The sequence below is a fragment of the Scaptodrosophila lebanonensis genome, unplaced genomic scaffold, assembly GCF_003285725.1.
Source record: "Scaptodrosophila lebanonensis strain 11010-0011.00,11010-0021.00 unplaced genomic scaffold, SlebRS2 tig00000053-arrow-pilon, whole genome shotgun sequence".
Taxonomy (NCBI): domain Eukaryota; kingdom Metazoa; phylum Arthropoda; class Insecta; order Diptera; family Drosophilidae; genus Scaptodrosophila; species Scaptodrosophila lebanonensis.
Window position 1 is genome coordinate 12,509,279 of NW_022060548.1, and position 19,789 is coordinate 12,529,067.

General features: G+C 40.9%; 1 protein-coding gene across 2 annotated transcripts; it reads right to left on the reverse strand.

Moving 5' to 3' along the window:
- Positions 1-610: 610 nt before the first annotated feature.
- LOC115624218 lies at positions 611-6,124 on the reverse strand. 2 transcript variants are annotated; one of them, XM_030518832.1, is made up of 3 exons: positions 6,067-6,083; positions 2,215-2,299; positions 611-2,126 (listed from the first exon to the last, which is right to left on the reverse strand). In XM_030518832.1, exon 3 carries the CDS (start codon positions 2,038-2,040, stop codon positions 697-699), a length of 1,344 nt encoding a protein of 447 aa, XP_030374692.1. In that variant the 5' UTR covers positions 2,041-2,126; positions 2,215-2,299; positions 6,067-6,083; the 3' UTR covers positions 611-696. The 2 variants fall into 2 exon arrangements, with proteins under 2 accessions (XP_030374692.1, XP_030374693.1); XM_030518833.1 differs by lacking the exon at positions 2,215-2,299 and having other exon boundaries at positions 611-2,054; positions 6,083-6,124.
- Between the last annotated feature and the right edge of the window lie 13,665 nt (positions 6,125-19,789).

Here is a 19,789-nt window from a genome sequence, read left to right on the forward strand (position 1 = left end):
TGCTTAATTTCCCACTCCACACACATGTGCCAGCACACACTTAACCAAAAACTAGCGAAGCTATGACCAGTTCTGGGTCTTTAACCAGCCAGTTGGCTCGTTCGGAACGCTTTGGGCGCTTTGCGAACTCATTTTCCGACTCAATCAAATCAAATAATTTATGTCTTGCAAAATTAACTGGCAAGTGAGTGGAGGTCACAAGGTGCCACACCAACAGAGACCCGCACACATGCCACAACACGTGAGTCGTACGAGCGAGGCTTCAAAGCACAGTTAAAATTGCGCTGCGGTCATAAAATGTGTTGATTTTTCCATTTGCCAGCGCGGTTTCGTTTTGTTTTTCGATTTTTCCTTTATTTTTTAGCCGTCATGTAAGGGCGCCTAAAGCGCTGCAATGAAAATAAATAAAGTGCTGCAGACGAGAGATGAGATGCACAGCCGGAGATCGAAAATGGAGGGAGACTGAGTCGAGTAGTGATTTGCCAATCAAGCCTAATAGCTAAGATTTCTAAGATTCACAATTGCGAGATAGCCTGATAATCGAGACTACTGAAACAAATAATTACACCCTGGCTTCCACAAATAAATGGGGCACCTTTCCTTTGCTGGTTCAATAAAAATCTTATGCGTAATATTTATTTGGTTATTTACAACAATTACAATAAAAATGTACAATTTGTGTTCTCTCGTGGCCATTCATTCGAAATCGAACTCAAAGCCATCCTCCTGAAAGTAGGATTCGGGCAAATCGCAGCCCACCTGCACATACTTGTGCGTGCGCCAGTACTGGAACTCGTTGGGCGTCAAATGTGTCCACAATTCATCACTGGAGACCAGCAAGGTCTTGGGATTGCGCAATGCCTCGCGAATCGTTACAAGTTTGTGCAGCTTGGTCGTAGTGCTGTGATAGCCATTGAGATGGAGATACTTCAGGTGGGGACAGTCGGCTATCAGTTCGAGCAACTGGCACTCACGCAGCACTTCCCAGCCGCTGAAGCTGAGTGTTTCCATTTGATTGCCTGGAATATGCTTTCGGTCTAGGAATAGTTCATCGTGATACCAATTCTCGCAGATCAGGGAGCGCAGCTTTGGCAGCTCGACGAGCAGACTCTGATGCCAGCGGGCAGGCAATTGTACGACCTCGTTGTTGAGAGCGATGCGTGTGATGCGCTCGCTCTTCGCCATAATGATCTCCTGGAAAATGGTTTCCTGATGGGCGTTCAGTTGGCGGGAGTCATCGAATCGAATGCCCAGTTTTCGCAGCTTGGGCAACTGCAGCACCTGACGCAGCATACACTCGACGCTGTTTAGATTGAGTCTGAGCACTTCCAGGTTGGGCAGCTTGATGTCCTCCAGAACGATGGCGCTGTCGAAGGAGTCTGTGATGTCCAGAACACGCAGCTGGGTCATGGACAAACAAATGTCCTGTATGTAGGACCGCTGCAGTGGGATTGAATGGTACACAGACTTGAAGACAAGCTCCTCCAGCTTGCGAAAGCCACGCATATAGAGGCCGGAGAGGTTCATGCCGCTGGTCAAGCGCCTCAGATTCGGCAGTATAACAGTGAGATCACGTATGTCCTCATCCACCATAGTCTCTGGATTCCCCGTAAGTATGCAGCTCTCCACATTCGGAAAGAGTGTAATATTTATGTCGCACAGATGGGTGATGTAGTTGTAGAACTCGGCAAAGGATCCCACGCCATCCTCATGTACATGCAGCTCGACGAAGCGCTCCGTCATATGCTCCATGAAAAACACATAATTCTCCAGATCGAGCAGGCCTAAGAATGCAGTATTTGGTCCAACAACGCGATAATGCTTGCGCCGATTCCAAATTTTCAGTATAAGTGGCAGGAATTGCGGATAGGCACGAGCCATGCTCACTTGATCGTTCAGATAGGTGATGCTCTCGAAGATGTTCTCGAATATAATATCATGCAGATCATCTATACGGTTCGGAATACGCTCGTCCAATGGCGGCAACACTGGATGCTTCGCTTCCAGTGCCGTCTTGTAGAATGCAGTGTTCTGTATCATATTGTGGGTGTGACCTGTTCGAGTGCCAAGTGAGAAATGTAACTTACACTCCTTCAGCAACGCCCTTAAATACAAAACACAGGTAGCTAGGTAGGGAACACGAACTTCAGGTAAACTTCAGGTAACTTCAGGCGTTCTTAAATACCAACGCGCAACTTTATGACCACCACTTACCAAAAGTTAACTAACGCGGTCGCCCTAATCCTTACGAGCTAGGCAATTACCTGGGCAGCTGCTTTCAAAATTCTCCGCAGTTTTCCTACAGTTTCGTAGAACAAGGCATAAGGTATTTCTTAGGTACTAATTAATTGCAAATGAAGTAAGGAAAGGGTTGACAGCTTGACTTCTTTAAAAAAATACAAAAATATATTCGGAAACTAAAATTCTATTTCTGAGGTACTAATTAATGCCAAATGAATAAAGAAAAGGGGTAGACAGCTTTACTTCTTTAAAAAAAATACAAAAATATATTTGGAAACTAAAATTATAAAGTTAGGTATTTTGAAATACATTTTGTAACTCACTTGAAACTGCTTATGCTTCTAAATTTCGAATCAATATAACTTTATGTTTGAATATGATTCAACAACTAAATGGCTTTGTCTGACACTAGATATATAGTATATTTTTTCTTTCATTGTAAAGTTAAATACGACTTCTGTTCTTCTGCAGCATTTAGAGAGAAAACTATTTATATTATTTGGTGTTATCTGCCAGTATTTGTAAGCCATGTACATTTTAAATAAACGACGCTACCTTTCCACCTTTTTAAACTCATATAGCCCATGCTGTAATATCGAGCTAAATTAAATCCGGGACTCGAACATTTTACGTAATTATTAACATATAGTTATTTTAATTTATGACGAAAAGGTCTAGAAAAGCAATTTAAATTGTGTGGAACACAAAATGATTTGTAGGTGCAATACAAGTAAAAATAGTTCAGTGATTTTTTAGGGCTTTTTTTAAACGGAGCAGATGCTCGATACAAATTATTTGCCTGTCTGAACATAACTGCATCTCTCTCTAAATCTCAGAGTTGCAGCAAATAGGCAAATAAATATACCTTGTGCTACGCTTGCTACATACGCTGAGACCTTGCAACATTTGAGGTATGCGTGCCACATGATGATGTGTGGTGGGTACATGGCTGCCACGGGGAACAGGAAATTTGTTGTTGCTGAGAATTTGCTCTGTTTGTTGTGGGTTCATAAATCGCATTGCCATTGTCACAGACAAGCGACTGGCTGCAGGAACAGGAGCAGGAACAACAGCGATAGTCAGGAAAGGTGATGATGGGGGGTGGAGATTCACAAACATTCTGTCTGTAGTTTGCACTGCGATTTGTCTAGCAACATTGTGCCAGGCTGGCCACGTCTTTTGCTGCTTATCTTTACAGTTATCGCTGTGCGCTTAGTTTGCATATTACAAGAAGGCAGACGTGTAACTTTTGAGGCAGGCTGGCCGGATGCGATGCAGTGCGATGGAATGGGATGGGATGGGATGGAAAAAAGAGAGACAAACGTGGCCAACATTTTACTATCTCTATAGTCTAGTGTTTTCCTAGGAAATAGCTGAACAAGCGCGCATGTCTATGCTTAGTTGAGGTTCCTCGTCGACGATTTAATACCAATAACCATTTCCTAGGCTATTCATGCCAAGTTCAAATCAAAAGTTATTCAGTTTGCTGTTTTGTCAACAGCTTAACAAGCGATTAGAACAGCTCAATGGTCCACATAACTAGCTGAGAATGAGAATGGCAATGCCTGAGGGTTCACACCATGCCACAAAACCCATTCACAAGCAGCGCGTAGACAAAGCGATTGGAGCAACACTTGCTGCAAGCTCTCTATACTATACGAATATATACAATATATGTATATAGATGTGTCTTTAGCCCTTGTATCGGGCTGTCAATTATCGTAGTCGCCCCTTTGTTGCTGTCCATTGAGCCTAATGGCATTGTTGTCAACTTGAAGTTCCTTAGCTACATTTTCATTTTCATTTCTTTCGGCTGGGTATTGTGAGTTGTCTGTCAAAGCATAAAACTTGGCCCAAACAATACCTATTGACGGCCTAATGTCTGCATAATGCACTTTTTACGTCGCTCTGGTGAAAATATTTTGTTGTTAATTTTTTTCAACAAATTCATTCAGACAGATTCTTTCACACGCCCCAAAGCTGTTCCAGAGCCGAGAGCCGAGAGCCGAGAGCCGGAGTCAGAGTCAGAGTCAGCGGCCGATCTGCAGCCTTAGCCTTAGCTCGTGATGCAAATGCACTTGTCTTTTCTTTATTTATTTATTTCTTGTTTTTTTTTTTTTTTTGTTTTGGGAGCTCGGAGCTCGGTTTTATCTCAGATCAGTGTCGATCAAAGCGGCAGACGAATTGTGAAACGAAACGTCCCAAGTTATAAGTATATGTTTGTAGAAATAAGAAGCACATTTTACTCGAGACTGTTTTAATAATTTTGACGTAATCACATCACTTCAATCTTATTCGAGATTTGACTTGGTTTTTGTTTTCATTTGTGTTTTGATTTTTGTTTTTGTTTCGCGTCTGAGTGAGCCGCGCTCAAGTGGACACTTTTTTCACGAATTGCATTGAAGTTGTCTGCCATGTTGAAGTTTACTGTGATTTGTTCATTTAAATGAATTACAATATTTTATCTGTACGCAGAGATCGGATATGCCTTGACATACAAATGAAGCTTTAACTGAACTTTTTTCTCGTTTCATTTTTCTGTTATAATGCCTCCATCTCTCTCCCTCCCTTATTGCAGGTAAGTTTTTGAAGAAAACACACACACGGATGCCAGATGCCATAAAAACCCAAGGATGGAATTCAACAAATGCCCAGGAACTAGTAGTAGGTAAGTGTATTCATATATTTTATAAGACATACTTGTATAGGCAGCTGTCATTTTATGAGCAACTACCCGTCTTTAGGTAAAAGCTGTTGCCTGTTGGGAAACAGAAACTTAGCAAATTATTTCTTCACACCTTGGCTCCGGATTTGTTTGATCCTGAAGAAGATCACGAGTGCGGGCAGAAATGGAAGCAAGCGCACGTTTTTAATTCATTTGTTCTAAAACTTAATCAGCCCGAAGTGGTTTCAACCAAATCCAAAACCCAAACCCAGTGACTGCACTGCAATGCTCTGTGCTTTTTGCAGTCGAAGACAAGAAGTCGTGATTGCGCAACTCATAACTCACAACATGGGCCCCCAACTTGAACTTGGCACGTACCGAGACGTTGACTGCCGGGGGCTGGACCGAGGTGGCAACAGTGCAACTGCACTTCACACTAACTCACACTCTTTGGAGACTTTCCCGGGCATACTGACTTTATAATCTGGTTCGATTCGCAACTACAATTCGTTACGAAAACGACAAATGCCATTAAATGTCAGAGTTTAAGCAAGAGATCTGGTTATTAATAGGATGTACGAAACCATAATAACTAAAGCCATCGAAATTCAAGGGTATTCTAAGTTCGGCATTCTCCACCATTAGTTTTTAAGCTCAAAAACGATTTTATATTTCATCTTTGCCACGTTTGAATAATATTTTAAGTATTTAATTAAACATTTTTAATCAACAATGAAACCTTTATCAAACACTGATGAAGTTTATTTATCAACTAATGAACAACCATTTTTATTTGCTAATATTCTTATTATATGTTTTCTATATTTGCTGCGAATTGTGTCTTTGTTGTCTTTGTTAAGTTATATATCCCTCGCAATAATACTTAGTTAGGGGGTAATTATAAGATAGGCAGGGGATCGGAATCAAGAAATGAAGACGCGTGAGCTCTTCAGGTCCGGGCATGAGTCCAGCAGATGATCTATGGATTTATTGAACCACATAGGGCCAACTTGTATCTATAGGAGACCACCAATGCTGGTCCATCGACTTAACCCAAAACAACAGCATGTCTGTTAATCACTAGCATTTGCCAGAATAAATAACTTAACTAAGCTTTTACATATTAATGCAAGTTAATGCTTTTTAGGCAATAATCTTACTTAATTCTTAACATACGTTTTCCACTTTGGAGCCATGACAGTTCTTCAAGTCATCTAAAGGCGCTTTTATTTCGAAGTTTTGGTTTTCACTGCAGGCACTCACTAACAAAATTTTAATTAATTTTAATATTCCAAAGTAAGTATACTCGACTGACTTTTAGCTCCACGCTTGGTTTGTGTTAGGAATTAGAGTTAAACCCATTCAATATCATCGATAGTCCATAATTGAAACATTGAAACTATTAGCATTATATTTTCTTTATCCAAAGGCCTCCATTAAATGATACATTCCATTAAGAAAAGGGCTGATATAACAAAAAAGGGCCAGCTCGTTGAACCAAAGAATTTCTTATAAGCATTGTGTTTTTTGTCGTTTAGCTTTGTGTGCTAAGAGCTAGTTGTCTAGATGTATCGATAGTCCTTGAAAATAAAATCATCGAAGAGTATTTAGTGTTCACTGCTTGGAGGAGCATAGTTCTCGTTTTATTATTATTCTTTTTTTTCGCTTTGCTTACATTGTTTAATTAAAAACGACGAGCGAGCGAGGCTGATGTTGACGGCGGCAGCACGTACGACAGACGAAGGACGGTGGTGCGCTGGTGATGGGGGACGATGCTCAAGTGGCTCAAAAGGACGACACGTTTTGGCTTCTGTGTGTTGAATTGTTGGTGCTTGCAGTTTCTGTTGTTGTTGTTGGTGGGGTTGTAGTTGTTGCTGCTAGTGTTGCTACTGCCTAACGACATCAACAGAGCAGAGAAGAGGCTCTGCTGTTAAAGGCAAGCCAAGCCAAGCCGACCGCCACTTGCCACAATTACGGGGCGTATTTTCAGAGGCTTGCTGCCGTTTTCCGTTTGCAGTTTGTTGTTTGTTGTTTGCCAGCTGCCACTGCTGCTTAATTTTGAGCTTTGTAGCTGTTGTTGTTGCTGTTGTTGTTGCTGTTGCTGCTACTGCTGTACTGCGATTATATTGCTCTAGAAATTTACGAAAATGTTTTTTCTGCTGTGGCTGCTGCTGTTGTCAGCGCGCGAGTGCTCATATATGTATTTATAATTCGCGAATCATGTTGCATTGTTCGGCAATGGCGTTGATGAGCAACAGCAGCATCAACATCATCTTTAGTTGCTGTTGTTGTTGTGGCTGCCGCTGCCACTGCCGCTGCTGTTGCTCATGCCTTACGCCTTTAACAATGACAATTGTTAGCAGCAAGCACACTGCGCCTGATTATTTTGACTTGATAACGAGCTAAACAATAAAAACAAGCAGCAACAGCAGGACCAGCAACTGTTGCTGCTGCCGCACATTTTTTTTTTGCCAAGTCATCGTTGTTGAAAATCAATACAAACATAAGTACCAATGCACGCATGTTAATATAAGCAGATAATAATCTTATGTTATCTACAAGTTATCTGTCACTGTTGCATACGAATGTAAGCATAAAGAATATGTATAGCAAAAGTGTCAGTCTCCAATAAAACTCTAAAGCGAACAGACGCACGGCGGTCCGCGACTATTGTCTTTTACTTTACTCCTACTGAGCCCTTCCCTTTTCAGCGAATATATAATCTATTCAATAGGTTATGGGCCCAGGGCATATAGGCTCATAGGAGAAGTTCAAAGTATTGTGAAATAGTAATCGTTTGGTGACTCAAGAAATATAACATTTAAAAAATGAGTGCGCTATATCAAATAGACAAATTGGAAGAGCATAACTATGACTCATGGAGCATACAGATGCGATCTGTCTTAGTGCACGCGGAATTGTGGAGTGTGGCATCAGGTGCTGAACCTAGTAATACTGAGAGTTCAAGGCCAAAAGATGAAAAGGCATTAGCAATTATAACGCTAAGTGTAAAAGCTTCACAATTGGGCTTCATTAAAAATTGCAACACTTCGTACGAGGCATGGAAAAAGTTAAAGGACGTTCATCAGCCGAGTGGACCTGTACGGAAAGTGTCGCTGTACAAGAAATTGCTAGGCAAACGCATGTTTCAAGGCCAAAGCATTTCAAGTTACATACACGAATTTAACGAAATTCTGGATGGTTTGTGTACAGTTGGCATCGAATTAAATGATGAGTTAAAAACAATCGTGTTGTTGTCAAGCTTGCCCGAACCATACGAAAATTTTGTCGTCGCCATTGAGACGCGTGACAATTTACCGTCATTTGATGTGTTATGTATCAAGCTGATGGAAGAGGGAGAGCGCAGAGGCAATGCAGATGGAGAGAGCGAGAATGCAAGAGCATTTATAGCTACGCAGCAGATCGTCGCGCATTCCAAAGCGAATTCAAAAAGGAATTCAAAAATCGTCGTTTGCTACAACTGCGGCGAAAAAGGGCACTACAAGGCACAGTGCAAGCGTGAGAAAATTCGCGGTGAAGGGAAAAAGCAATCGACAAAGAAAGAGATGGAAAAGCAGAGCAGCTTGTTAAATGCGTTGGACGTTGGAAAGATAGAGAACAACATGTGGTGTCTGGACAGCGGAGCAACAAGCCATATGTGTTGCGATAAGACGTTATTTTCAAAATTTATTGCGCACACTGAAATGATCGGTTTAGCTGACGCTGGTTTCCTGAAGGCCGAAGGCAGAGGAGAGGTGAAGTTACAGACAGAACTTTGTACCTTGGTGTTGTCAGATGTACTGTATGTACCGAAAATGAATGGCAACTTTATGTCCGTCAGCCGGTCAGTGCAAAAGAACAATGTTATACATTTTGGGCCACATTTTGCTAAAGTTATACAAAACGGCGAGTGTATACTGAAAGCGAATAAAGTTGGGAACCTTTATATGTTTCAAGGCAAACAAAATAGGTGTTATTCCGCAACTGAATCAGATGGTACATTGTGGCATAAGCGTTATGGCCATTTAAATTTTACCAGTCTGAAGGAAGTGATCAGCAAAGAGCTAGTGCGTGGTATTGGAAAGGTTGTTTTCCCAGACAACTTGAATTGCAAAACGTGTATGCTAAGCAAAATACATGTACAGCCATTCCCAAAGGTAAGCACTAACCGTGCCGAAGAGCTGTTGGAACTGGTTCATGCTGATGTATGCGGCCCATTCGACACGAAGTCACTTGCTGGATCCAAATACTTTCTGACCTTCATCGATGACAAGTCCAGGCGTATATTTGTTTATTTTTTGCGGAAGAAAGATGAAGTGTTCAGTAAGTTCGTCGAATTTAAAAACTTGGTTGAACGGCAAACAGATAAAAAGCTCAAATGTATTCGAACCGACAATGGAGGCGAGTTTGTCAACACAACATTCAACGGTTTCCTGAAACACCATGGTATTGCAAGGCAATTGACCGTGGCTTATACTCCGCAGCAGAACGGCGTGGCGGAAAGAGCAAACCGGACATTAACGGAGATGTCCAGATGCTTATTGGTGCAGTCGGGCCTAGGCGAGTCTTTGTGGGCCGAAGCAGTCAACACAGCAGTATACATAAGAAACAGATCACCTACCAGTGCACTGAACAACCTGACTCCAATGGAAGCGTGGACAGGTAAGAAACCCTGTGTTAGCCATCTAAAAGTTTTTGGTTCCATTGCAGTTGCACTTGCAAAGGGTCCCCGTAAAGGCAAATTCAAACCCAAAGGGCATGAGTACCGTATGGTTGGGTATTCGGTAGCAGCCAAAGGCTATCGGTTATACGACCCAGAGACGAGGACGATTGTCGAAAAACGAGACATTCTATTTGATGAGCGTTGTGGTGGTCATACCAATGAAGATACCGTTACGGTAGATTTTCCTGCATGCGAGGTTCAAGAGCATGTCACTCACACGGATGGTGACAGAAGCATCGACGACGATGACAGTGAGCACAGTTCTGACGACAGCAGCTCCAACGCATATGAGAGTGCAGTCGAAAAAGAAGACTCTGACGAGGATACTGTGAAGATTGGGCCAGGCCGGCCTAAAATTGTTCGAAATGGTAAACCTGGTCGTCCAAGAAAGCAATACAATGTGCTTGGAGCATTGGTTGCTAGTGACGTAATGGTTCCGACATCCTATGATCAGGCCGTTGGTAGCACACATGCAGTATTCTGGCAAGAGGCGATGCAAAAGGAATATCAGGCACTACAATCAAACGAAACCTGGCAGATGGCTGATTTACCAAAAGATCAGCGAGCAGTTGGTTGCAAGTGGGTATACAGCCTGAAACGTGACTCTGATGGAAAAGTCGAACGTTTCAAGGCACGACTCGTTGCTAAAGGGTGCTCCCAGAAGTATGGCGTGAACTATGTAGAGACGTTCTCACCCGTTTGCAGATTGGAAACCGTGCGGTTTATTTTGGCGTTAGCAGCGGAATTGAAGCTGTACCTTCACCAGATAGATGTGTGTACCGCCTATTTGAATAGCGACCTGCATGAAACTGTTTATATGAAGCAGCCACAGGGATACACAGATCCCAATAATCCAAGTAAGGCTTTATTGCTTAAAAAGGCAATATATGGATTGAAGCAGTCGGGGCGCGAGTGGAACTCCAAGCTCGATTGTGTACTACAAGGCATAGATTTTGTAGCATGTGAAAATGAACCGTGTCTTTACAAAAGGAACGGAAGAGGTGACTTATCATTAATCCTTGTTTATGTTGATGATATAATTATAGCATGCCGATCAAAAGAGGACTTGGCCAACATCAAGTCAGCCATTACAACATCGTTTGAATGTGTTGACAAGGGAGAGCTGCATTTGTTCCTTGGCATGGAAGTGCAGCGCGACGGTGAGCTTGGCGAAATTTCGCTAAGCAATTCGCAATACATCAAAGACATATTGCGTGAACATGGATGCGAGACCTGTAGACCTACAGCGACCCCACTGGATGCTGGTTTCCAAGTGATATGTACCAGCGAGCATTGTCAAAAGGTTGACATTGCATCCTACCAGTCTTCAATTGGCGAGTTAATGTGGCTGGCGCTTACAACAAGGCCAGACATATTGCATTCCGTTGCCAAGTTAGCTCAACGGAATCAAGATCCGCATGCAGAGCACCTAGTGGGTGTAAAACATGTGCTTCGATACCTGGCGTCAACTGTGGACCTGAAGTTGCACTACAAAGAGTGTGGACAACCCCTTACCGGCTATGTGGATGCAGACTGGGGTGGCGACCGCATCGATCGCAAGTCGTATACTGGCTATGTATACTACTTGGCTGGAGGACCCATATCCTGGCGATCTGAAAAGCAACGCAGCGTGGCACTTAGCAGCACGGAGGCGGAGTATATGGCTCTTTCAACTGCGTGTAAGGAGGCCATATACCTACGGCGTCTTATAGTGGAGATTGGCTGCGGTGACTCGAGTACTCCAACTATTCTTCATGGCGATAATTTAAGTGCTCAACAATTAGCTAAGAATCCTGTACACCATGAAAGAACAAAGCATATTGATATTAGATATCATTTTGCAAGACAGGTTGTAAACGAAGAACAAATTGTTTTACAGTATACATCAACCAATGAAATGATAGCTGATATTTTAACGAAAAATCTCCCTAAAGCGAAGCATGTTCATTTTACAAAGCTGTTAAATTTGATTTGAAAATTTTTGTAAAACATGTTTGCATTGAGGAAGGGTGTTGAAAATCAATACAAACATAAGTACCAATGCACGCATGTTAATATAAGCAGATAATAATCTTATGTTATCTACAAGTTATCTGTCACTGTTGCATACGAATGTAAGCATAAAGAATATGTATAGCAAAAGTGTCAGTCTCCAATAAAACTCTAAAGCGAACAGACGCACGGCGGTCCGCGACTATTGTCTTTTACTTTACTCCTACTGAGCCCTTCCCTTTTCAGCGAATATATAATCTATTCAATAATCGTTATCAGCAGACTCCACCAGGACCTCGGGCTCTCTCGTCTTTTTAAGCATCTTGTGTAATCAATTTGAATGCGAACTGGTTTCGGCTGAACTAAACGGTTTGCTGCTTATTTATTGTGATTTTTGAAGTTGTTGCAATTATGTTGAGTTGTTGCTGCTGTTGTGTTGCTGGAAAAGTGAAAACAAATTAAGTGGTGTGAGTTTTGAAACCTCTTTAAATACCATTTAACGAGTGAGTGTTACGCCTTTTAGTCTGCAATAAAGTAAATTATTTGTTGCTACTTACTTTAATGGGCAGCACTTTGATTTTCTCTCTCCTTTGTTCGTGCAACACATTTAGGGGCAATAAATTTAGCGTGCGCCCTATAAAGTTGCCAAACAATAAGCGACTAACTACCAACAACCTTAACGCGTAACAATACGTATCCATATACGAGAGTAGTATGTAGAGCGATATTTTTTAACTGCTGCATCGCTCGCTACCAACGAGCTACCTTACACACACAGCTGTGTCTTATGATTTGGTCTATTGTTGCAAGAGCGATTAGCATAAGAATGCCACCTGCGGAAGGCCTGTCTGGTAGCCTAAAAGCTGCACCCTGAAAAATCTACCATAGTCGTAAAAAAGTAAGCAACAACAACAGAGGCAGCAGCAGCAACAGCTAGAACCGAACCTTCTGTTTCCACACTTGCGGCGCTGTCTATTGTTGCCGCTTACTGATGAGATATGCTACAGTTCTTAATAGTTTTTACTGCAAATACTTTGTGTCGGGTTGATTGGCAATAAAAGGCTTTTAGTTTAAACGGATGCCACAGAGTTCGAGCATTTTAAAAAGCTAGATATGACTGTCTCAAACGCCGAACATAGGCAAATGGATGACAAAGTGTAGTAGCTTTTATAGTGCAGGAGCGAGGTGTATAATCGCAGCAGATATGAAGCTACAAATACAATAAAAGCAAACACATAATTATTTTTAGGTCGCTACAGAATTCAAATTTGTAGTTTCTGGATATTAATCGAACTTTTCTTGGAGAAAATGCCGCTACGCATCAACTAGTTATTCACATTTTGTCAAACAATCACCATTGAGGATATTGGATCTTTTGTCTCCGATTGTTCAAAGCTGATTCTATGGCGAATATTGATGGTATGACTTTCTTTTAAAAGTTGTTAGCCCTATTTTTGTCAGTCGACTTATAAATTCCTAAAGTTTCTTAATGACAAAACAGTGGTGGTTTCCTTCCAATTGTTTGTTTTAGTGTGGAATAAATATTCTAGACAACTTGTAAACTATCTCACAGAATCGCAGAATAGTTGACAAGATTAAAAGATATTGCATTATAGTTATCTTGATAATAGAATGCAATTACTTACCATAATGGTTGCCCACAATTGCTTGCACACACGAAATAATGGAGAATTGAAGACCGCACAGCGTTAACCCAACATTATCTTCGATCAATTCTATGGTCATTCTTTCGCCCCTCATTGTGTACACTTGACCCCCAGTCAATTCATAAATCAACAAATCATTAATTTCTTCGCTGCTTTGCACGCCTCAATGCTTTTCATGCTCGACTAAGAACAGAATAATCCTCTCCTCACAGTGGGAACTTTTTGCTCCCACAATTAATCAAAGTAGAGAGTTTGAGTTGAGCAATGATATGGAAACAACACACCCAGATCATTTGTTTATTGATCCATTGTGGTGGCGTTGGTGGTATCTATAACAATATATTAACATGCTAATTAAAATTGCGTTGAGTTCTCATAGTAAATCACTTGCTGAACTTTGCGTCGGTGGTCTTGAACCCCTCTAGGGTATATGCTTGCGAAGGTGGCTAATTTCTAGCCACACACACACACACACGCACACACGAATTCCGAAATGCTTTAAGAATGTTTGATGTTGTCGTTGTTGTTGTTGCTTGTTTGTGCTGCTGCTTCTTCCTCTTGCTGTGCATATCCTGTCGGTGTTTTAGAAGGCTCGAGATCGGGCCCAGTTGGGCCTCGGCACATGCAAAAAGAGATGCTTATCAGAGCTTCTTAATAAATATCAATGCAGGCGATAGCGCTCACACTATTTATTATACAAACATTCAACACACCACATGTGTGTACGAGTATGTTGTATCTACTTACATATTATGTCTGTTGGAGAAACTTTGGCTTATCGTCGCATATGATCTGTGGTTCAAGCCCCACTGGAGCAAAGCAGGCGCTTTGGCAACTTGAAGAGACTGCACGCCGATCGATGGCCGATCGACGATCGTCGATCGTCGATGGTCGATTGATTGATAATAGCACGAAATGCTGTTGCAAACGGGTTAACCGCAAAAGTGAACAGAAAACTCATTAACGCAATAATTAAGACGACAACAAGGTTTTTAAGATAACAGACAAACGGTCATCAGGACGTACATATAAATAAACAAACAACAGCATACCACAAGAACCAGGCGTGTTACCAATTTCGTTAACTACTTCAAAGGAAAATCGTGGGGGATTAGACTCGTCAGCAGTTCTTCTCATTGTCTTTCAACTTTCCTTGCAGTTGGTGTTTGAGAAACTAAAAACGAAAAGAAACATTGTACTTCCAAATCTGGAAATCTCTTAAATACTTCTTAGGAACCCTTGTTCCGATATAGACATTACAACTTTCGGCCTTTATGCTTGTATAATATAGAAATGTTTGCCACCAAATCAATACACTAATATGTTTAATGGAATGTATAATTAGTAGATTATATATTTGTTGTAATTTAATCGCTTCGCATATTTTAATTTGATTAATTCAAAAGTATGAATTATCAGCTTTAAGTCAGTAACTACAAGTATAGAGAATGGATAAACTTGTGGGTTGCAATTTCATTTCCACAAAATTCGAAGGAGAGTGAAATTGGTGTCAGCTCCGATGAGGTGAGTGCAACAGGTAGAGAGGGATAGTGTCAGTGCATTGATCCAACCGGCTGCAATGCAGACGCAGCGCAAACGCAGACGCAGACTTGCTGACGCGCTGCTTAGGCATTTGTCCTGGCGCAAGACACGAGACTTGGGATCGGTGGTGCGATTGCTTGGTACTTGGTAGGTACCTGCCTGCCCTCAGCTCAGATGTGATAATGATAAAGGGCTGCTACATCAATCGCTGACAGTTGGGCTACCACACTTTTCATTTGCCTGCCCGACTTGAGCCGCCGTCCTGCCGTCTTGTTGCTCTCGATATGATCTGCAGCTTCACATGCGTAAGTACCACTTCACGCTCCGCGATGCCTGCCGGTGATAAGATACTGGTTTCAGCCTTACAGTGCGATATATTTATGGTGAAATTGATTTTTTATTACACTGTCACATTTGCTGCCTTCTTCCCTGTCTGTCTGTCTGCCTGCCGGTCTGCTGGCCCGCTGGCCTTCCTTTGAGTCGCCTGATCTGCAGATGCAGTCGCTCACACATTCTTTTTGGTTCGTGTGTTCCTCAAGACCGGCAGCAACTGGCAATTTTACGCTTCATTTAGCGTGACGTTTAATTGGAAGTTGCTCTGCCCGTCTATACCTGTATTGGTGTGTGTGTGTGTGTGTGTGCAGGTGCGAGTGTGTGTGCGTGTGTAAAGGTGACCATTAAAACAATTTGAGTTTTTGGCCGCGTTGCCTCTCTTTCTGTCTGGCTGTCCACTTGATCGATTGTTTCTGTGTCCAACCAGCGCCAGTTTAATTGATTTTTGTTTTGACTCGATATCGATATGCTTTCTCATTGGGCATGCACCAGAAACCATGACTGATCACAAAAAGTGCCCAATCATGCCAATTAAAAATACATGCCACATCACAGCTATCACTTAAGATATAACGCTGGCTCTAAAGTCCTCGTTAGCAATATTAATTTTCAATTGGGGAAAAGTAAAAAATTGTCCACCACATAGAAAAACACGAAGACAGTACCGTCATTTGTCGATATCTATCCCCCTATATACTATAGCTCTCATTGGAGCCTTCGAAAGATGTTGTTATACCTTCATTGAAGCGATCTCCCCATTTTGCAAGAACAAGTCTAATCTTTTTACTATCTCAACCAAATTGGATATGGTTTGAGGTTATTAAGTGTTAGAAAAGTGTTAAAATATCATATAGCTTTCGAAGGAATGATTGACCGAATTTGTCATAGCTTTTATATTTTTTAAGCTCTTTTCTTATGCTCTTACTTAACAAATTTTGATATAATTGAGTTTGAATAAAACTGCATTTCAGTTAGGCAGGAAGCTAACGCGTAAATTTGTAAATACTATTAGGATTAAGATTAGGATCAAGAAACATAGAAACAAAGACAAACGATGCGAATCAAATGGTCTATAAATTAATTTTGCAAAATATTTGGTGGTCAAAAACTATAATAAATTGTTGAGAAGACGCTTGAAAACTCATCGAAGAACTACTACACAATTATCCCCCTACTTCCCCAACACATCATGTCATATTTTTCTATATCATCAGTACATGTAAGAACACATAACTACGAGGATAAATCACATGGCAGATTAAGATGCACATCAGCCCCAGCTAGGGCGGACGGACCACCCTACAAGCAAACGAGATCCCCTCACAACATTTATGATATTTACCACCCAGGATTAGCCTCAACACTTGTCAACGCTGGCTGGCGCCAATTGTTTCCCCCTTTTTCAAACTCCCTGCCACACTGGGCGACTTATTAGCAATCTAATTAAGTTGTTAAGATACGATGTGACGCCTTCGCAGATGTCACAATGTCATGATGTGAAATATTTCAGTAAATCAAACTATATTCTCCAGATGAATGATAAATTTGGCTTGGGGACAATTGTGTTTTAGTGCTTCTGGCGTTTGCTGCGACTGCAACTGGGAGGACGCTTAGTCTCGGCACTAATCCTTCTTGCTGCCTCTTCTGCCTGGCGCTCTTCCAATTCTTTTTGCATACACTCGGCGCAGCAGTCTTCTTCATCTGAGCTGATCTCGAAAATATCAGTTCCCACCACGGGCCCGGGTATGGGCATGGACCTGGGCCTGGGTTGCGGTGGTTTGGGTTTTTTGAAGAACAACAGATTCTTCTCCTTAAAGATTTTCTCCTGAAAAAGTCCCTCCTTGACAACGGCCAGCACTTTGAGCTTTATCTGGCCATAGGGCAATTGCTTTTGACAGACAAAGTAGCCTATTAAGTCCTCCAGTCGTATGGGCTTGCCAAATGTTTTCAATGCTTCCAATATGTCTTCAACGTTCAGCGACGTAGCTTCCTCTTTGCGAGCATTACCAGCCAATTTCGGGAATTGTTCCATATTTTCGAGTTTTTTGATTTTTTTTTTATAATTTTTTTCTACAGATTTTACACATTTAATTTTGATGCCTCTGTTACTGTTTCTGTTACTGTTTCTGTTTCTGTCTCGAGTCTGACAGGTTTCGCTCGGCCAACGGCGTCCTTCACACATCGGCCCAATCATAAATTATCCTCATAATGAGCCGCAGCAGGCGCCGCTCCTGCCGCTGGCATATTGCAAATGTGTTACTCAGTGCCCCATCCATTGACTTGGCTGCCATCGCCAACTGATTCGCATTGCATTTAAAATACATTTAAAGAGGGCTCTGCCATTTATCATTTTGGTTTATTTATTGCTCCTAGCTGCTACCTGAACGTAGCACGAATACACCATTGATCTGAGACGGGACTCTTCCTTCTTTGTTTATTTCCGTGCAACAGTTCGATGAATAATTGCTACCATCTACGCAAAATGTTATCAGCGCCATAATTAAATAAGTTGTGCCGTGTTGTCGCCGTTTCGGTTTTACTTTCAGGCTAAATCTGCCATAGAGCTTCATGCAACGGAATCTGCACATCATCAGCAAAGAAATTATGGCCAACTCTAAAGTAAATTTGAGTGCGCCTCAAACATTAACAAATGAATTTTTTCATTTTTGTTCTTCAAATATTTTTAATCATTTTTTTTACACCATAATGACTTCAGAATTAAGTTACTTGGTAAAGTATGTTAAATAGCTTCATTTAAATGCACTTGATTATTCTCATTGGCTCATAATCTAAACATACAATATTAACATAAAATATGTTTAACTAAACAATAGTCTGGAAATTGTACCTGAAAGTTAGGAAGAGGCGTGAAAAAGCAAAGCAATAATCAAATCTAAGTATCAGCCTAGAAATTGTATTTCAGACTAAACTCCTTTCTATTGCTGAGCTTACAATTCTTCTCTTCTTAAAGATTTCATTTGGTTTTAATTTAATTTTTCAATTTGAGCGCAATTTGTAGAGACCATTGGCTTTTCATGTAATCACAGTTTGCACATCCTAGCCATTATTTTTTAAGACTCAAGCAAGTATTGGCTCTCCATTTTCTTTACCAAGCGCTACTTGAGCAGAAAATTACTCCTTGAGCCCGTTTATAAATATGTGTGTCTGGTTGTTGCTGTTTACCTCATGCTGGTCCGTGGCTAACACGAATATATATCCATATTATAAACTATGCATTATTAACGTCAATTTATGAAGAAATTTTTTCAGTTTTGTTAACACCTGCTGTTTACATACCAAAATCAGCATCTAATTGTGACCTCCTCTTTTCTCCAATCGGTTTTCTCGTTGCCCCATTATCGTGGCGGCATCATAAATTATCGAACGCTTTGCTCCAAATAAACTGACATAATTGCCGTTGAATTTATGGGGTTTTCGTCTAGGTTTTCTAACCGATCGCTCGGCCCAATGTTAAGACAAAGCCCAAGTGTCAAAGCAAGTCATTAGGGCTACAAGTTTCCAAGTGGAAGAAGAAGATGACGACGACACATCGGGACGGCGAAGAAATTCAGTTAATATTCAAGAGAAAAAGTAATTAATTAAGCATTCGTATGCCAACTAACTTGGCTCTGTGCATTGTTTCGTTTTGGTTATTTAAGAAATGTTTCACTTTGTCGCCGCGATGCAGATGCCGACGGTCTGATAAACGCGATAAAATCTGATCGAAAATTATATATATTTTTAATTTCTTGTTTGCATATTGTCGTCCATCTGATTAGAGTGCCCCAGCGCAAGGTGGGACTGGTTGGCCTACAAAAGATATAACCGAAATAAATTGCCATCTAATATAGTATTATTTCTATAAGCGAGCCAAGAGAGAAAAATCGATGCAGTTTTTCATGTCATGCACCGCTAATTTGCCAAGCAATTTTGTGTGGCACTTTGATGTGCACGCCACATGATTGATCATAAAAATTGATTTTGTGTGCCTCAAATTAAATAAAATCGTGAGTGGCGCACTCGGCCCAATTGGATTCAATTGTGTGGCAGTTAAGGTGTTGGTTAGTACGCCTAAGTGATTTGCTTGTCACATAAATATGTTTGATATTCGCTCCGTATGGAGATTTATGTCGCTGAGACATGACCGAAGTAAAGTGCGAGATGTGGATGTGGCTCAAATAAATGGTTAAAAATCGTTCAAGGATTTCAAATATAATTATTTGGCATTTTTGTTATAGTAGTTCAACTTTAGTGAGTAACTAAATAAAAGTATTCCAGCAAATAATTTGGGAGCGTAGAAAGTACATTGTATGGGAAGTTGTTTAGGCAATGCCACTCAATAACTTTAAATATTTGTCTATTTTTTTGGATTTAAAACAGATTATAATTCGGCGATTATCTTTAATAGGCTGGAGGTCCATTGAAATGCCATTGTGTATTTTTATTTGAGGTTATTGGCAAGTTAAATTGTTGAAACATTAGATTATGTTAAGACATTTTAAGAAAGTAACAAATTTAAAATTATGTTGCTTTGTCGTAATTAGTAATAACGGTTTCTAAGATTGAATTATTTCTAGCTACATGAAGAAATGCTATTATTCTGATGTAACTTCAGATTATAGAAAA